The sequence below is a fragment of the Apteryx rowi genome, unplaced genomic scaffold, assembly GCF_003343035.1.
Source record: "Apteryx rowi isolate R43461 unplaced genomic scaffold, aptRow1 scaffold_27, whole genome shotgun sequence".
In the NCBI taxonomy this organism is placed as follows: domain Eukaryota; kingdom Metazoa; phylum Chordata; class Aves; order Apterygiformes; family Apterygidae; genus Apteryx; species Apteryx rowi.
The window spans coordinates 1169127-1187759 of NW_020449085.1; the positions used below are offsets into that span (position 1 = coordinate 1169127).

The 18633-nt window shown below is 60.9% G+C and overlaps 1 protein-coding gene across 1 annotated transcript; it reads right to left on the minus strand.

The window, feature by feature from the left end:
* Nucleotides 1–242: 242 nt before the first annotated feature.
* GRAMD2A (GRAM domain containing 2A) lies at nt 243–17615 on the minus strand. Its single transcript, XM_026068419.1, has 12 exons — nt 17547–17615; nt 16496–16609; nt 15280–15337; nt 11535–11607; nt 11269–11372; nt 10032–10130; nt 8373–8444; nt 6589–6651; nt 2963–3119; nt 2049–2148; nt 1552–1659; nt 243–831 (listed from the first exon to the last, which is right to left on the minus strand). Exons 2-12 carry the CDS (start codon nt 16597–16599, stop codon nt 828–830), a joined length of 942 nt encoding a protein of 313 aa, XP_025924204.1. The 5' UTR covers nt 16600–16609; nt 17547–17615; the 3' UTR covers nt 243–827.
* Nucleotides 17616–18633: the final 1018 nt, after the last annotated feature.

Below are 18633 nucleotides of genomic sequence, written 5' to 3' on the forward strand. Positions count from 1 at the left end.
GACATCCGACGTGGCAGCACCTCCCAGGCACAGGGCACGAGCCCCGCGCTGGAGGGGAACGGGACCAGCTCGCAGTGCAGGAAGAACTGGTCCTGATGAGAACTACGTTAGCATGGGAGCATGTCCAGGGAGGACAGGCCCAGCCAGCTTGCATCCTTTGCAACGGGGAGCTCGTCCACTTGTTTACAGGGGCTTACAGTAAGTCTAAGGTCATCTTTTAACAAGGAAACTCAAGTTCGGGATAAAAAACAGTGACCGTTTTAGCAGCAAGTCCTACGGGCAGGCCCAGCCGCTTCCTCCAACTGGGGCAGCAGCCTGCTGGGCCATCATGCAGTGCTACGGCAGGTCAGCACCCCGGGAAGATGACGGGTTTCCAATGGCACGGGGAGTTGGCACCAGTGGCTGCGACCCAGACGGGCAGTCCTGCTTGGAGCGGGAGTCTGCGACGGTAGGAAAACAGACGGTATTTGGCCTCAGTTATACTGGCCGAGGGAAAGACAGGCCACGTGCAACAGTCAAGCCTGGGGTTACTGACCAGAAGACACAGCACTTGCCTCCCTCCAGAGCAGCACGGGATGCCCCGAGGATGCGAACATCGAGGCACGGCTCGCAGGCAGTACAAAGCTTGTGACGTGACGCTGCCGGGTCCCGCAGCTGGGAGGACGCAGGGCTCTGCTGAGGCTGAACGGAGAGAAGAGCCCCGACTCCTTGGTTCGGACGCTCTAAATACTGTGGCCGCGTTCACCGGGAGCCCGGGCGGGAGATCTGTACACAAAGTGCTACTCTCTTGTCATCGTCTGTCCTGAGCCAGAGCTCGGGGGTAACAGTCACCTGCAAACAGAGAACAGGGTAAGACAGAGGCAAGCRTCCAGGGAGGCACCGTCCCCCAGCCTGGCTGCGAGATGGGTTCCCACCACGTCCCACGGGCACGAGGAGGGGAGAGACCCATGTGTACCCCCTCCAGGCCTGGCCCAGCCTCCAGGGATGCTGGCACTGAGGGAAGAGCCAGCTCCGGTCTGTCTCCCTGCTAATGCCTGGGGGTTGCATTAGCCTCRGGACGCCATAACACCCATCTCCTTCAACCAGGGGAACAGCCACGCTGCCCCGAGATCTGCCCCATGCCCACAGGAGACCCCCTCATGAGGGCTGAAAGTCTCACAGACGGCAGAACTTGCTCTGGTCACTCAAACCAAACCTTATCTCATCTGTTGGGCGTTCAGCAACGCGACCAATATCTACCGTGCAGGGACTGTGCTTTAGGGACTGCCGCCAGCGATGCCAACAGACTCGCCAAGCCAAGCCCGGGATCGCTGTGCACCGCCACGGGCGCAAAYGCAGAACAACAGCGCACGTGTGCATGCACACGAGGACACGCAAACACACGCATGTGGGATGGAGGCAGAACGGGGCGAAGCAGAGCAGAGTCTTGGCTCTTCACACCTTGTCATTTGGGGCCTCTGCTTTTTGTGCAGTTCGCCCTCCTGGGAGACAGCCTGACCCGAAACATCCCTGCAGGCAGCAGGGTTCACGCGGACGCAGAGAGGCCCTTACCTCCTGTGCCCACGGGAGAGGTAGTCCCGATTCAGAGAGCAGAGCTGCTGCTCCAGACGGAAGATGCGAAACGCCAGGTACGAAGACGACACGACCAGGAGGCAGATCCTGGGAGCAAGGCAACAAGCACAAGCGGTCAGAGATGACAGCTGAGGCCAGCTCTCCCCGTGACGGCAGAAATCTGGCCACACTGGCCCTCCCCAGCTTCCTCATCCTCCCTGGGCTGCAGCCCCAACGCTGCTTCCAGAACTGCTTCCTTTGCAGGGGGACTCTAGTCTGCTCCCATCCCCCTGTACTACGGCCAGAGAAGTGATGGGCATAGCCCTGCCCTCCTCCTCCTCCTCTTCCATGCTCCCAGCTCCAAAAGATGTCTGTCCCACATCTGCCATGGCTGGAGAGCTGCTGATGGCCAACGGCGTTCAATCTGCACTGGGAGGGCTGGGCCAGCCAACCTCCCCCAGGCACCTCGAAGCCCACGGCCCCTTCAGCACACTTACAGCACGATGAAGATCTTCAGGAGTTGGTAGTCGGAGGGTCTCAGCTCCGCCACGCAGCTCTGCTCCCCCTCCAGCTCCTCCTCCGTGTTTATTGCACTTTCTGAAACATAACCCGAGGGCCGACGAGTCAACGCAGGAACGTGGCCACGTGGGCTCAGCACCTCTATGCACGGGACAGCCGGAATGGAGACCTGCAGGTATGCTCGGCAGACGTTTCCGCTCCTCCTGTGCCCAGCGCATAGCGACCCAGGGCCTTCCTTGAAGGGGATTCCCATCGGGAAGAGCAGCTCTGCTTGACAGCCCGCTGGAGCTGCCCCTTTGCGCTACGGAGGGCATCCAGCCCTTCCCTGGCAGCCCGCACAGGCGAAGGAGCCATGTGCTCTGTGGAAGGCTTTGATTGCACAAACTTCATACAGCGTCTGCAGTAAAATCCTGGGAATTTGCTCAGACTAGCGGGATGTTTCCCTGATGGGGGCATGGGGCGCCCTGACGGGTCCCTTCCAACTACAAGAGGCAAATACTCCTCCTGCCCGGGGCTATCGCTGCCTCCGTTCAGACCATCTTTGCCTCCGCCACCCGCCCGCGGGCCCAGGCCTGCCCGGGTGCTAGGGGCGCGCGCCAAGGGCTCGGACACCCGCACGGCTTTAGCTCAGGGGCCTGGGCGCCGAGCAGGCAGCTGGGGAGCCCCATCCCACCCCTGGGGACTGTCACTGGCCCCTTGCTAGGGAGCTCCTGCGCCTCAGCTCCACTCGCCCGCAAGGCCGAGACCTTCGTCCTTCACTGAGGATCAGCGAGCGCGTATTTAAGACGGGTTATCCCATAAGAAGCCCCGTGTTAGGGCAGGGCACAAGCGAAGCAGCCAGCGCGGTCTGCACCCGCGGCCGCTTGCGCAGGGGAGGGAGCGYGGCCTTCACCTGAGACCAAGGGCTCCTCCGAGGTAAAGGAGCTCTCCTTGGCGCCGAGGCTGCTGACGGACGTCCGGTGGATGCACTGGTAGTCCGCATCCGGGAGCGACAGCGAGAGCGACGCAGGCGACACCTTCCTCCACTTCCCCTCGGGGACGATCACCTCCTGCGGGCAGCACCCCGGGTTAGCAGCCCCCCGCGGCGCGGGGCACGCGGGCGCTCGGGAGCGCTCCCGGGCCGTCCCGCTCCGAGGCGGCTCCCCGACGCGGTGCCAAGCCCGTCACGCTGGCCCCGGCTCTGCATTTTTCTCTTTAAAAAGAGTCTGAGGGCTGAAAAGTTTGACGTGCTGCCCAGTACAGCCAGTTAAGTGGTTAATTACCTTCGTTTCGTTCTCCGCGTTGCAAACCGAGCTTTCGCAAGCCAAGCGCGCCCGCCAGACCTCACGGTGCGCCCACCGCTCCAGCCTAGCCGCGCTCCGCAGCTCCGGAAAGAGGCAGTCATTTCATAAATATTTTGACAGAAAAATTATATATACCCTGCACAGCTTATCCCAAGCTCACTAGAAAACCGCTCCCAGCCAAAGCTGGAGGCTCTGCCAAGAGATGTGCTTTGGTTGAAATCAAACGGCTTGTCCCCTTCATCTACCACCCCAGCGTGGAGCTAGTGTTTCTAGCAACACAACCGCAATCGAGCCAGGAGCAGGAGGATGAAGAGGCTCAGACACGTCACCTCCAGGTCTCTTGCAACTGCTGCCATCTGCCCAGCTAGAAACCTCCCAAATGTCCAGGTAGGTCACAGGGGGCTCCAGCATAAGTGTCACCTCTGACTCCTCTTGCTGTCACCAGCCTTCATCTCTCTTACAAGGGCCTCCAGCAGCCTCCTGCATGGACCAGGACCAGCTCACAGGCACAGCAAGGCCACTGGTCCACAAAGGACGTCCCGCTTCTAACCTCCGGCACCCGGCGCATGGGGTCACTGGCCTGTGAGGGATGTCCTGCTCATCACCTTCTGCAGCCAGAGCGGTGCACAGGGCCACCAGCCCACAAGGTATGTCCCGCTCGTCACCTCCTGCAACCTCCCCGGGATCCAGGGGCAGGCGAGACCACGCGGGGCTGCTCCCGCGCCCCAGCAAGAGGGGACCCTGGCGTCACCCACCGCCCGCGCTGCTCCGCTGCGGCCCCGGCCCCGCAGGAGGCGGCCGTGCCCACGTGCCGGCAGCTGGGCGCGGGGTGCCCTGCCAAGGAGACAGTCGCTGCTGAAAAACCAGAGGCCTGACACCGGGGACAAGGCCCGGGGGGGCCCGGCTGGCCCGGGGGGGCCCCGCGTCCCCAGCTCACACCCCCCCTACTGCTCCTGCCTCCTTCCCAGGCGCTCACTGAAGAGCTGGGAGCTCCCTCCCGGTTGCTCTCTACGCTGGTGCGGGCAGGACCCCCCCAAACCCACACTGCCTCTTCCTTCATCCCTCCCCCAGCTCAACGCACCRCCCAAATACAAAACCAGGTGGCATTTGCACTAGGGGATTTCGGGCTTGGCAAATCCCCCCAAAGCCAGGCGGGCCCAGGAGGGAGCAGAGGCCCGTGGCCGTTGTTACGTCTCCCCCGTCCAAGCCGCGTAGCTCCGCGCACGGCCTCAGCGACCGCCCGGGCGGCTCGTGCTGCGCGGCTCACCCGGCCGGAGCCGGCGCAGCGTTCCCTCTCGCGGCCCAGGAACCGCGGGGTGCTTGCCAGCTCGCCAGGCAAGCGGCCAGACAGACAGTCAGCTGCAGGGGAACGAAGACGGACTGGAAAACAACTCCCAGGATAAAGGGCCACTACCGGCGCAGTTGCCTACGAGCTACAGGAGCCGCCGGAGGAATGCGCGCGGTGGAGAGGGCCTCTGCGGAGCAGCGCGAGACCCCGGGGCAGCCTGGCGACGGGGGCAAAGGGGCGCGCAGCGAAAGCCTGACGCTGCCCCGATCCGTGGCCCACGCGCGGACAGACGGACACGGCTGGGTTGCTCCCACCGGCTGCGTCCTGAGCACTAACGGGATGGTCCCCGTCACAGGGGAGCAGCGTTTGGGATGTGTTTGGGGGGGGGGGTGACCTGGCCCTGTGCTGCAGGGATGGGCGCTGAGCTGCRGCAGCCACCCCCCGACTGCCTCTGCCGAGAGGGACCCCAAGGAAAACGCACGAGGACTCTGCTCCTGCCGTGCCTGCAGAAGCAGCCCATGACTAGGTAACACCAGGCGTCAAGAGAACAGCAGAGGAGACGCCGTCGCAGCCCATCGGGGCAATCAGACCCTATCTCAGCCCAGCCCTGGCGCTGGGATGTTTTGGAGCTCACAGAAAGATCACCAATGCCAGCGGTGGAGATGCTTTATCTGACTGCCTGTGCCTGTTCCCTGCCACCAACACGCTCTTCCTTGGGATCCCGCATGGGAAGCCAAGGTGACCTTCGCTGGAGACACTGCAGGAGCCCTTTCTCCAGTACTAAGTTACTTTTTAAATCATTACAACTAGCTAACGCAGGACAGGCAGCGCCGAGAGATCAGCACATTTCGGCCRGCCGTAGCCAACACAAGCTTTTCTAGGTCACGGCATTACACCCGTGGCCCCATAATTGCTCACGTCACAAGGAGAAAGTGAACATTTCCAGCTAGAGAAGCTTCCTCACCCCAGCTGACCACTGCGCGGAGGACGCTAGACACTACTCTACTCCTGTTTGCAAATAAGGAAGCTCAGTCAACTGAAGCCTGCCTGAGGACACGTTTTCCACCCCTTTGCCCTCCACCCTCCCTGTAGTTACGGCCCCTCACACCGCCGCAGAGACCCAGCCTTTCAGAGCCGGCGCTACGGCGTTGCAGGCTGCCGTAACGAAGCGCTTGCCAGTCAAGCTGTAAACGCCGGGGCGCTCGCACAACGCCTCCAAAGCCACGAGGAGCGCAGCCGTCAACATAACGCCAGCGTGGGACCAGCATAACACCAGCGGCGGTGCTACAACATTTCTATAGATACTCGACACTTCCAGCTAGCAAGCAAGAGAGGATCTTTTGAGCGTGATCTCTCTGAGAATCAGCCTGAGCAGAGAGAAACACATACTTTCCTTGCTCTCTCTCTCTCTCTTTTTTAAATAATTCAATCACATTTCCAATGTATTCTCTGTGTTTACAGCTCTGGGAACTTTATCAGATTTGGAGACCGCAGCCAGTCAGAGCCGAGAAGAAGCCTTTTGAACATCAGTCAGAAGTTCTCCTTTCTATAAACAAACCGCAGAGGCTGGCTGCCTCCATCGATGGCTCGCGCTCAACTGTGGACTTTCCAAATCATCCTCTTGACCCTTCTATTAAGGCTGTTGCTGCCAAGTCACGACAGACTGTGTAAACAGATCCCATAGGACAAGCTAAAAAGTTGTTTGCCGCAGCTTTACGCAACCTTTCTTAGTAGCCAGCAAACGCTGGTGAGGGACTGGAGGACCTGCTCATCACTACGCATTGCTGCCGGCCACTTCTGCGCGCGAGGGGAAAGTGTTTCACCCACCAATGGCTCAAACGGATGTTTCCCTGCCCGCAGCACGAGTGCTCGTCCCTTCACAGCACTCATCCATCCCACAGCACTGCAGGCCCCTCCAGAGCTCCCCAATATAAGCCTGACTCTTACCAGCGACACTGCATCGGGTTCCTCTGTAAATTCTTTCAAGCTCAAACTCTTCTTACTCGAAACCTGGAGGGGAGAAAGAAACAGATGTTACCAACTCATCTTCACCGATCCTTTCCCCCCTTGCCCCTCTTCCTACTTCAGCCCTAGTTACAAAACTCAGTTTTCAGTCACTGCTGAGAAGTCTCATGCTTGGGGAAATCAAAGTGGATTCCCTGCMGCCACCGACACGGATAGGTGCTAAGGAAGGCCACAACAGAACAACCTGCAAAATGTTTCTTTACTGGCAAATGAGTATTGGCCATTTGAGAAGTGTTTGTGGAACCAACCAGCTCTTTGGGGCAGAGCTATTGGGTCCCACCCGGGCTGGTGATGGGACCGCGTCACCCCAAACGCTCCCCTGACATCCCAACACACCCAGGAAGCACCCTTTCGGCAGGAGAACAGCACCCACACTTCCATGTGCTTCAAAGGCATGGAAAAAAAAAAAAAAAAAGAAGTCCTGGCAATCCTCATCTCCAGCTCAAGAACTAATGGATTTCTTCCCCCTTCAGGCTTCATAATTATAATTTTTTACTTTGTATCATTTTTCCCCAAACTTTAGAAGATCTGAGGAAAAGTCGGCGATGTGCATACTGGCAGAACTAGTATTACTACCAGATTATAAATAATGCATACACACACCCTAGGAGAGAACAGAAACTCTGCTGGGCCCTGCCTAGTTCATCCGTGACCCAGAAAACGTCACAAGCGGCTCGCTGCATGGGACAGGACGCCTACGTGGCACATGAACGACAGCGGATGGGCTCAGCTCTGTCCCTGCCAGGACGCTGAGAACAAGCCTGGTCTCCACGCTGTGATGTTCAAGAGCACGTCACAAATTGATGGAAACAGCCACTGTCGTTTTGAGGTACAAACTCAGCTCAGGGACAGTGGGATGGACGCCACAAGGGAGTCTTCAAATCTCAAGTGCTGCCGAGGGACTCAAAAGGCCCATCTGGGCAATGTGTTCGATCGAAGGATCATGGTGCGTCCTCTGAAATGCTGCCTCCCATCAGACAGCACGTGGCATTCATGGGGAGGACGTGTGGCTTAACACCAGCTCAGGCAGGGATTAGCCCTTTGCTCCTCCTCATACTGCAAAATGTCAACCTCAGGGTGCTGACAGGAGACTTTCCCAAAGGCAAAGCAGCCAGAGCATCTCACCTTCAAAGGACATCGCCAACGCTAGCTACTAAAACCCTGCGCTCGTAGTGCTGCCCTGGTTTTGGAGAGAGGAGAAGCAGATGCAGAGCAAGGGAGTCGCTTGCCAAGGGGGACAGTGCAAACCAGGAGACACAGGGGCTGGTGAGCACCCAGCAGTGTTAGGAGGTGCTACTATTCCCAGCAGGCATCCCCAGGCACGTCTCCTTCCCCCTCTCCCTGTCCCAGATCCTTGCTGTGGAGTGACAACCCCTCTGAGATCTGAGGGCGGTAAGGACGGTCACTAACACAAGGACACCGGGAGGAGGGAGCCAGCCTGGTTTGCACGTCATCCCACGTGGTGGCAGGGAGGAAGATGCCAGCAAAGCAGCAGAGACATGGAAAAGTGCCCCGTGACATGAGCCTCTGCCACCCTCCTGCAGAGGGGACCAGAGGCGCCTTTGGGGGTAGTCCAAAGCCTTCGTATTGAAGGAGAAAAACCCCGCTCCTTGAGACACAGCCCCAGGGGCAAGCGCCGAGCGGTGGGGCTGTCGAAATGCTGGCAGACTCAGAGAGGGCACAAGCCAAGACAGAGTAAAGGGTACCTGTAGGTGTGTGCAGACTCTCCTCAGCACGTCGTACACGCTGTCCCGGGAGATCAGGGACACAAAAATGTACTGCAAAAGAGGGAGAAGCTGCTGTGAGAGATTTTTCCTGCTCAATCCGTCCTGCTGCACAGGAGGGGATGGTGTCCACCAGTTCAGCCCCCGGCAGACAGGGGCACCAGCCCATGAGTTGCCCTGGAGCATCTTTTTAGGGAAGAGCCCAGCACGATAGAAAGCGCTGGTGAGGCTCTGTTAGCCAGCTGGGTTCAGAGTGAGAGGAAGATCCCCCGGCCCAGGGGACCAGGAAGACACAGATGATGTTGAACATGACCAACAGCAGCTTGGCTTAATGGTCTGATGCGGCAGTACGACTTCTGCTCCCAGGGGGCTTCGCTGGAGGGCCGGTGTCCCGACGGCAGCGGACAGGCAGAGACGTCCTGCCCTTGAATCTCCCGCCCTTTGGGAGCCGCATCCCCTCCATCCTCCCCGCAGACATCTCCCTGCTGAGTTTCCAAGTTGCTATTTTTTGAAGCAGGCTGAAGCACGGACCAGATTTTTTGGGGCCACTTTTGTTTTAGCTGCTGTCCCTGCAGGGCCTCCCATGCTCAGCTGAGCGTCTGCTGGCTCCAAGCGGGACGGTGCGGAGGAGAACGGGGGCGAGAGCAACCAAAAGCATCCTACAGGCTACGATTTGGCCTGAGGGGAGACAGAAGCAGCGCTCGCCCCGTCCGCTGCGCAGGGTCCGCGTGATGTGCAAAGAGGCCTTGCAGCCAGAACGGCTGGAAAAGGGAGATCATCTCAGTCCCGCGTTCTGCCACCCCCTGCTAAAATCCCGTACGTATATTCAGCTCCTGCCACCCTCCCTGGGAGAGGACAGCTAGCTGCGTACTGCCTTGAGCTCGACTTCGTCGGTCGCTCGCAGTAACGCGGCAGCCTTGGCAGGCAGGGAGCTTGGGAGCACCAAACAGGAATACGTCAGCACATTTCAGCAGGCAACAACCAACGCGTTTTAAAGTTCAGCCGCAGCTCTGAATGCGGCCTATTAACCAAACTTTCAGCCAGCTTGGGTTGAATTTTGGCCCAGAGCTCATCCCTCCTTGGGTTTAAGGAGTTTAAAGGGTTCGTTGGAGCCTGGCAGGGATTTGCCAGGCTCTGCCGAGTCTCGCTTGGGGTTTGCTTCAGCCAGAAACAAAGTGAAATTCAGAAACAAAAGCAAAGCTGCAGTGTTTGCCCTGGCCAGCCGCCAGCCCAGAGAGCTCCGCTCGCTTCCTGAAGAGCCTGCGGTTTCAGCTGGGGATGGGAATATCTGCGTTCCCGGGCTCCAGGCACTGCGCAGTTACCGCAGACGACTCAGAAYGGCTTCCGAGGGCTGGCCCAGAGCCGCCGCAGCGAGCCCCTCGCAAGGGCGCGCGGAGGGAGATCCCCGCGGGGAGGGCTGCGAGGCCGCGGCTCGCGGCGCGCCCCGGGCGCCCGGGGCGGCGAGAAGGGCCGCGCGTGCGGTTTTGCGTACGCCTAGGAGAGAGAGGCAGCTCGGCAGCGAGACTAGCAGAAACGCCCGCGCCGTCTGGCGCTGCCGCAGCCCGCGGGCGCCGGGGCTCAGACTGACGCCCGCCGGGAGCACGGTGGCGGCTGCAGGGGCAGGACACCGAGAGGCTTCACCTTTCTGCTGGCGTTGGTGGTGATAGCCAGCCCGTTCGGCAGCAGCCGGGCCGTCTTGTGCTTTTTTATGAGCTGAACGGAGACCACGGGGATGACAACCTGGAAAGCAAAGCACACGGTCAGAGTTGGGCACGTCGGTGACAAGCTGCAGAGCCCAGTTGGGTCCCTGGCGCGGGGCCGCGTTGCTGAGCTCCAGGTCACCGGTGCCTAGGGAGGATCACGAGCACAGCTGGCCCACGCCGCGCGCGGACAAAGCATCTTGCACAGCGCAGGGCTCGATCGGACCCTGCCCTGGAACATACGCGAACGACGAGGCCAGACCAAGACTACTGACCTCAGGGTGTTGGCTCACATGCGCGTTTTCTTTTGCAACGCGGAAATTTAACGCGCATCAGGTAGAAGTGTAACTGCACACCAAACATAACAGTAACACGGGGACTTAGCATTTCCCAGAGACAGCTTTGCTTTCATTAAAGGTCACAGTGCCCCCTACGTTAATCTCAGCTTGGAGTTAGTTTCTACTTGATCAAAACAGTGAGGACACAGGGAAACCATCATCCAACACAAACACAGCGAGCCTCTGTAAAACCCGCTGAGASACACACACCAAGTTTCTGCGAGCAAGGCCACGGTTAAAAGTAAGGCAGGATGTAGTTTATGGCAGAATAACTTCACTGAAGCACGATTAGCTTTGGAAGTGACACGCTGTACTTCCATCAGATATTTGTTTAAAGCTGCTGATATAAATAATTCAGCTCTTCAGCCCAGTTTTGAAGGAAGTCATTCCTCCTGAAGATCCCCGTCAGCCACAACATTAACTGGAAAACGTCAGATTGTAGGTCAAGCAGAAAAGCCGGGAGAGATTCAAATCTCCTCTAGAATCCTCCCGAAACCTTTGATCTTCCTTCAAACACCGTTGTGGCTTGTACGAGGTTTTGCATTTTAGGGAATTTTAAAGCAAACCGATATTTGTTTTCCCGAGGCAGATCCTGCAGGTTACCGGAGGAAGGGACGCAGCTGCGCTCCCCTCCTGCTCAACGCAAAGCAGCCCTCCTCTCGCACCGCGCACACCACGTTTTGACAGCTCTTTTGGTGGTGCCTGTACCCGGAGAAGGACAAGCAGGCTGCAGCGATAGCCTGGGTCAAGCAACCTCATGGGATGGAGGTCGTGGATGTGTGGGGAGGGCTGCTCCTGCAGAAAGCTAACCCTGCGCCCCAGGCCGAGGCGCCGCGTTACCTTGATGTCCTTCCCGAAGAGGTTCGCGTAGAAGCAGAGCCAGTTGGGGGAGATGTAAAGCCTTCCCTGGATGAGGATGTCCCTCTGGAGCGCGCAGGAGCAAACTGTAACACAGAGCAGCGGGGCTGCGTGACAAAACCCCCCTGGCCCAGAGGCACGCGCCGTTCGCCCACGCGCCCACTCCACAGTGGCATGGCACTCCTGTCCTCCGTCCGCCCACCCGCCCAGGGATGCGGCAGCGAGGCCGCTCTCGCCGCGCCGCTCACCTTTCAGCACGCTCTCCTCCGTCGGGATGTCCTTGAAGAGCTTGTGGTACTGGGAGTTGTACTTGCTAGCGGCCTGGAAAGGGAGCAGAGGCAGAGCAAGCAAAGTTACGCCGCGACCTTGCTGATACGGAGACCGATAGAGGCCCCGGCGCAAAAGCTCCCTGGGACGGGGGGGACTCACATCAGCAAGGTCCCCCAGACCCGGGGGACGGGAGCAGCACCCCGAAACTGCAGAGACAAGGGGCTGCGGAGGGTCTCTAGCAGCACGGCGAGGGCTGTGCCTCCCTCCCCCCCGCCTGTGCCAGCACTTCCACTAATATCTAAGGTTTATCCGGAGGAGACGCCTGAGCCGCTGCCGGGATTCGGTTTTGCAGCGGGCTGAGCAGAGAGCAATTATTTTGCCCCACGGCTCCTCTCCTCTTCCACGCGCTCTTGCCTTACGCGGGGCAAGGCGACGATGCTTGCTTCGCGCCCCTCGCGCTGCGCCATCCGCCTCTTTCTATTCCCGGTGCCTCTCCGGAGCGGCGGGCGCCGGCGCACGGAGATGGCAGGCCCCCCTCCGCCTGCACAGCGGTTCGCACCTTGCCGCAGCAGTTCAACAATTCTAAATATAAGTTAAATACATGGAAGTAGTTCAACGCTTTGCATTAAATTCCCCCGATTAGAGAGTCTGCCAAGGCGGCGCGAGCAGCTTTGTAGATTAGGATCTCAGCAGATCTTCTAAATATCAGTTCAGCCCCGCCGGGGCAGAGCCCTGGTCAACCAGCGCTGTCCAGCAGGCGAGCTCGGAGCCCCTCGCGCTCGGCCGAGCGCAGGGCGATCGAGGCGGACCAGGCAGGCGAGCCCGCGCTGCAGGATCTGCCCGGGACGCGGCCCGGCTCGGGGTGCGCGGGAGACGCTTCGTCCGACGGCAACGCGGCCTGGCGAAGGGGCGCGGGAGAGGATTCCCGCCCCGGACCGAGGGAACGTTTCCGCCGCGTCGGGGCTCGCCGGAGGCACGCTCGCAGCACGGGTGTCCCACGTGGTGCTCGCGGCTGTCACCCGAAATCCGAGGGAAATAATCCAAGGGATCAGGCGCCTTCCCAGGACACGGACGGGACCGGCAGAGCACAAAGGGCGCGGRGCAGCGAGGCGCGTTTGCAGGCAGCACCGCAGGCAGAGCCCTACTGCCCACGGCGACAAGGTCACCTTAACCCCGCACACCCGGTCACCGGAGGAGCTGGGCCTTAAGAGGATCAGGGCTGAGCATCACCTGGGGCTGGCTTAGCTCGGCACCCCCCTGGAGAGACGCGAGGCTGCTGGAGGGAGCGTCTCAGGGCTTCTGGGGGGAGTCAAGGGGGACCACGGCCCTGCCTCCAAGCCACCCCCCGGGCTGCCTACCCCAGGTCGGGAAACATCCCCAAACCAGTTGCCATCTCTCGCTGCCTCCTGAGCACCGCCAAGCTCGGGAGAAGCCCCCAGCTGCCTGGCGGCCTGCCGGACGTTCGCGACCCTCCCAGATGCCTCTGAACAATCCGCAAAATATTTTGCTAAATATATCTCCTGCCTCCACTTCAACCGCCACCGCTTCAGAGCTGCAGAACGAGGGGCGTCCTTGGCTGGCCGCGGGAGCAGAGCTGCGATCCCCGGCGGCCCTGGGAGGGCAGCGCCCACGGCTGCTGGAAGGAGAGGAGAAATCCCGGCGCCCTTGGCGGCCGGGCCCGGGCAGGAACGTGCCTGCTCCCTGCCAAGCCCAGAGCCCTACCGGAGCGTGAAAGCCAGCTCGGAAGTAGGACAGGCCATTTGTTCTCTTGAGAAACCCCCGAGCGAGGCCAAAGGAGGGTTTGATTCCCAACAAGGCCAAGCTTATTTCAGGAAGAGGAAAAAAATGTATCCAGGCCCTCAAAAGGGATTAGGAGCGGGCGGGGGCGGCTCTTCCATCCGGCTCCACGCTGCAAGCTGGGTCGCGAGCCAAGGCCGATCCCAGCCGGCCGGTGCCAGTTCACGGCAGGGCCAGGCTGCACCCTCTTGGCGTGGGGGGAGAGGAATTTCTCCCTCGTCTCACCCCCTTCCCGGGGCCGCCCACCCTTCCCACCCGCCCAGGCACCACCCGCAGCACGTTACCGCCTGCCGTCGCCTCGGCCGGCGATCGACGGGCCACGTGAGCCGCGGGCACGGCGCGGCAGGGCCCCAAGGCGACGGGGGCCGGGAAAGGGCCGGCCACATCGCTTCTGGGGGCCGTCGGGCAAGGGCTGGCTCTAACTCTGGACGCAACCCATCTTTTGTCATGTTAAAGAGCTCTTTTGGCTTCTGCAAGGAGGACGCGCATCCCGCAGAGCGCTGGTGTCAAGCATCCCCGCTTACATCCCGCAGCCGATGCCCTGAGCAATGTTCGCAGCAGCCTCGCTCGGGTTAACTTTATCCTTCCGCGTGGTCCCACAGCCGGCTGCAGGGGAAGGTGGAAGGCATGTGATCGCAGCCGGCCTGGCTCCTCTTCGCAGGCTGCTGCCCTGCTCCAGCTGTCTGGCTAATTGCACCGCAGCTCTGGATTAGCCGAGATTTTTTTTTGCCTGCGTCATGCGACAAGCCGGCGCGGGTGTTGCATCGCCCTCTCCACCGCGCCAGTCACCAGCTTAAAGTTGCTGTAAGAAGGGGAGCAAGGAGACGTTCAGGGAGGAGCTGCAGGTACCCGGAGCATCTCTCTGCCCTTGTCCTTCCTGAGCCGGCCGGAAATCTTCCTGCACGCAACCCACTGCTGCCTCTCTTCTGTGCTGGAGCCTCGCGGGCAAGCTGGGAAGGGCGACGAGAGGTGCCCGGTGCGCCCCAGAGCCCTCCCACGGTGCTGCTTTGCGGTGACCCAGCTCCATTTGCCGGTCGGATCTCGGGGCTTGGCCAGGAGCTCTGAATTGTTCTCGTTGCAGTAGAACCCAAGCGGGAGAGGTCTCCTTGACTCCTTTCTGTTCCAGAGCTCTTCTTGTTCGCAGATGAATAGAAAAGCTCTATTTTGGACATGGTTCGAACATCCAGAAACTATAGAAATTAAGGTTCAAACACAAACGAACTGTTCTTTTCAGTTTGCAGTCTCAAGATCTCAGCTTGTTCCTTTGCTCTAAACGGAAAGTCCTGAAAGCGTTGGCAGGGCAGATCACGAGCCACACGCAAACCCCCCCGAAAGAGCCAACCACACGGCCACTTAGAGCACCCAGAGCCACCAGCTCCCCCAGGAACAGGCAGGAGGGCTCTGCCCCCAGCCTGGGAGCCGTTGCTTCATCTCGTGCTCCTCCAGCCCAGGGCCTGCCTCGTACCTCAAAGGTAAATGGCCTCACCGGCTGCAGGGGAGGGGGCACCGCGCGAGGACACGCTCTCCTGGGCATCCTGATACAAAGCGCCCAGGCAGAGAGCACCAGCGGTACGAGATGCTCACGGTACCCACACTCGCTCCATCTCATTTGCAGGCTACAGCCAGATGCTTCTACACCACGGCTTACAAGCCTCCAGACATCGGAGATGACTACACACAGGTCCAACCTCCTCGGAGGGGAACAGGCTGCGGCAGGAGCCGGGCCTGCGGGGATGAAGCTTTGGAAACCACAGGGCGCATCAGCTGCAGGAAGCAAAGCCGCTGGCAGGGAGCGGACCAGCGGGAACGGTGCCGTGGGATCGGCCGTTCCCCGCGCAGAGCGGGCGCACCTCCCTGGCAGACATCCCGGAGGCCTGCCTGCGCCCGGCACAAGGGCGTTTGCTCAGCACGAAGCCAGAGACTTACCACTTCCCGGTGGCATTTCTTGATGTCTTCATCCTTCAGGGCTTCGTTCAGGTGGAGGCTGCAAGAAAGAATCGGGTGAGCAAAGAGTTTCGGGTCCACAGCTCGGAGATACAGCCCGCATCACGGCCCGTCAGCGCCGAGGTGCCCCTACCCAGGCGGCTGGGGCGGCACAACGTAAATTCGCCCCAGGCATCGGGGGGGCAGGTCCAGAGCTGCCTCCAGGCTGTGCCGCGGCGGCAACGGAGCTGCTGAGGACAGGTTAGGAGCCAGCGATGGACAGCTCAGGCCGGGTCAGGTTTCCCCGGAGCCCCGGCCCGGGCAGCACAGCCGAATGGGCGTTTGGGAACCTGCCCGGGCAGGAGCCAGGCGGGAGGGCAGCCCTGCCTAGCCCCGGCGGCGCGGCGAGGGCGTGCACCAGGGCACGTCCCCACCAAATACCACGCTGCCCGGTCCTGCCACCTCCTACTCCTCACGCTTCGGCCCTGTGAGCTGCCCCGGGGCTGGGCGAGAGCAGGGCCGCGCACGCGAGGACGGCCAGTGCTGGGCCGAGGAGAGCTGACCATGCTCCCATCACCCCTCCGGGCAGGGGGGCATGGTGGACACGGGCAGGGCTGCAGCATTCGCCCTTCGTCCCACCAGCAACTCTCCCCCGCCAGAGGCATCCCTCCCGCTCAGGCATGAGGGCGGGAGACCCGCATGAAGCATCCGGCTGCATCCGTCGGGTAGGATGTGAGAGCAGATGGACCATGGGGGTGAAGGAAACAACCAGAGATGGGCAGTGAAATCACCCCCAGCCCCAGCATCTCAGCAGCGGGAACGTTGTACCCCTTCCCCAAACACCTCTCGCCCCCATTTTTGTAGACCAAGTGTCTGATGCTGAAGACAAACGTGGGATCCTCTTTGCCCACCCTGCAGAAACCTTCTACCTGGTGGGTTGCATTTGGGACCCAGAGGCAGAGGGGACCCTGGAGGATGCCACAGCATGAAGGAAAAATACTTCACAAGTCACTCCAGGCCCTGCCTGAGATCAGGGAATTCCCCAGCCACGAGCAAAGTCAGCTCCTCTGCAGTGACACCGTGGCCAGCAGGGTGGCCAGGTGACACAGGATGCTCCGCACTGCGGGCGCAAGAGGTCCAGGCACCCCCCAGGCTCCATGCTGTCCTCCCACTCAGCTCCCACCCTGTGCATCAGCCGCAAACCCGGCTTGGGGCTCACCTGCCATCGAGGGAATCCAAACTCTTCTCCTTGTGAGATGCCTCCAGCTTGTCACGGCCGTGCATGGGCTCAGGGCTCTTCAGGGGAGCTGCTTTTTCATGCATTGGCTTGGCGCTGCGAGGAGAAGCCCGTTAGCCCACAAGAAGAAGAGCAAGAGGGGGCAGATGCTAGTTTTAGAGCTGTAAATCCGTAGCCTTCAAACCCCCATCTGCACAGAGACCTTCGTAGTTCTGCCACTCAAGGGCAGCAGCAGCATTTGTGCGATTTCTCGAGCCGCGGAGAGAATAAGGGGCGTCTCTTGCCAGGGACTCCCCCGCACTCACAACCGAACAGCCAAGAAATGAAGCCTCCGTCTCCGCCGGCTTACGGGAAAGCTAACAGCAGGGAAGAAGCGGGCTGGCTGGTCAGGGGCTGTCCAAACAAATGCTTATCTAGAGGTGGCCTTTATAACCGTCACGTGGGCCGGGAGCTCAGATAACACTCACCAAAGCTGGGATGAGGCGGGACAGAGCCTCCCGCCGAGGCCGTGGTGCTCGAGAGAACGGCCACGGAGAGGCGGCCCGGCCCGCGCTGGGACGGGAAAAGCGGAGCTCTGCGAACCTCGCTGGGGCAACGGTGCTTTACGCCAGCGAGACCCCGTCCCGTGTTTCACACCTAACAGTCTTCTCCCTGCCTCCGGGTCGGCACACCCTGTCCCAGGGCATCCGGCCCCCGTGGGCACCGCTCTCCGTCCGAGATAGAGCTGTTTGGAGCGAGACGCTCGCTTGCCCGGGAACAGCAGCACACCGATAGCGACAGTCCGGGACAGTCCCAGCTCTGTTTGGCAATGTGTTTTCTCCTCCCTAAAATCCCCTGGGACTTACCCACCCTCTCCCACTGCCCCCGCAGGAGGCAAGAGCAAAAGCCCTTCCCGAAGACGCCTCCTCCCTCCTCCAAGCTCTCGCCTCTCGTTAAAGCCTGTTGTTTACTACAATGAGTTTTATCGCGCACGCTTATCGGATACACGCGTAAAGTAAACACGCTCCCAGCACCGCGCAGAGAAGGTTATCACCTGGCAGGCCAGAAAGGTGACGCCTCCGCTCCGCGCAAACCGCAACGGGATATTGCTTTAGCCTTTGCATTTCCGGCACCGGGAAACCGATCCACGGAGGCAGAGAGCCGAGAGCCAAAGCAGAGCGCTAACGCAGGGGATGGCACGCGAACGAGGCAAGCGACGCTGTACACGCTGCTCCCGGGCTCCGACACGGCCCCGGCGAACCTAAGGATGGGGCTTCCCGAATGCTCGGAGCCAGCCCGAACCTGCCCCTCCGCTTTCCGCGGCCCTCGCTCACTCCCGTCCGTGGGTCGGCGCAGGTGTTCGCTTGAGCCACGCAATGATCCGCAGCGGGGATTAAAACCAACTCCCAGCGCGCGGAACGAGGCTGGACTGGCTCTTTCAGCAGCGCTCGCACGATTACAGCCTAAGGGAAGAAAGGAGGAGGGAAAAAAAAGAAAAGGAAAAAAAAAAAAGCTTTTACTAGGAGTTCTGCAGGGCAGCGAGGTTTGGCTCTGCCTGCTCCCAAAGGGCAGAGTGCGCTCAGGCGCCTCCATCCCAGCGTGACGGGGACGCGGCTCGCCGCCGGCTCCGCTTCGCGGGCAGGGAAGCGATTCCTGCCCCCGGCGCTGAAAGCCGGGCTGCCCCCGCCAAAGCCGCGGGCTTGTCGGACCGTCCCCGGCACGACTGTGCTCACCTGCTGCCTCCACCTCGCCCCGCGCGCTGAGCTCCCCGCCGCGGAGCGGGAACTGGCGCCGGGGAGAGGAAACGATTCGGGGAAAGGAGCTTGGCTGCCCGGGCAGGGGGTAACGGCGGCGGAGCGGAGGGAGCAGCTGGGAAGGGAGGCACCGGCTGGGAGAGCGCAGAGCTGGAGCGCGGCCCGGCCACGCAAAGGCGGTCCCGCTGCCAGCTCGCCCGCCGGAGCCGGGGAGCGGAGGGCCGCGCGCCGGGGAGCCCCGGGAGCCGCGCGCTCCGGCCTCACCGCTCTGCCCGGGGAGGGGAGTCTGGGGCCAGGCGGCGCGGCGCTTTTAACCGTCATTTATTCTGACGGCAGGCGCCCGTGAGCTCTCCCAGGGGCCAAAAAAGATGGAAAAGGGGGGGGGGG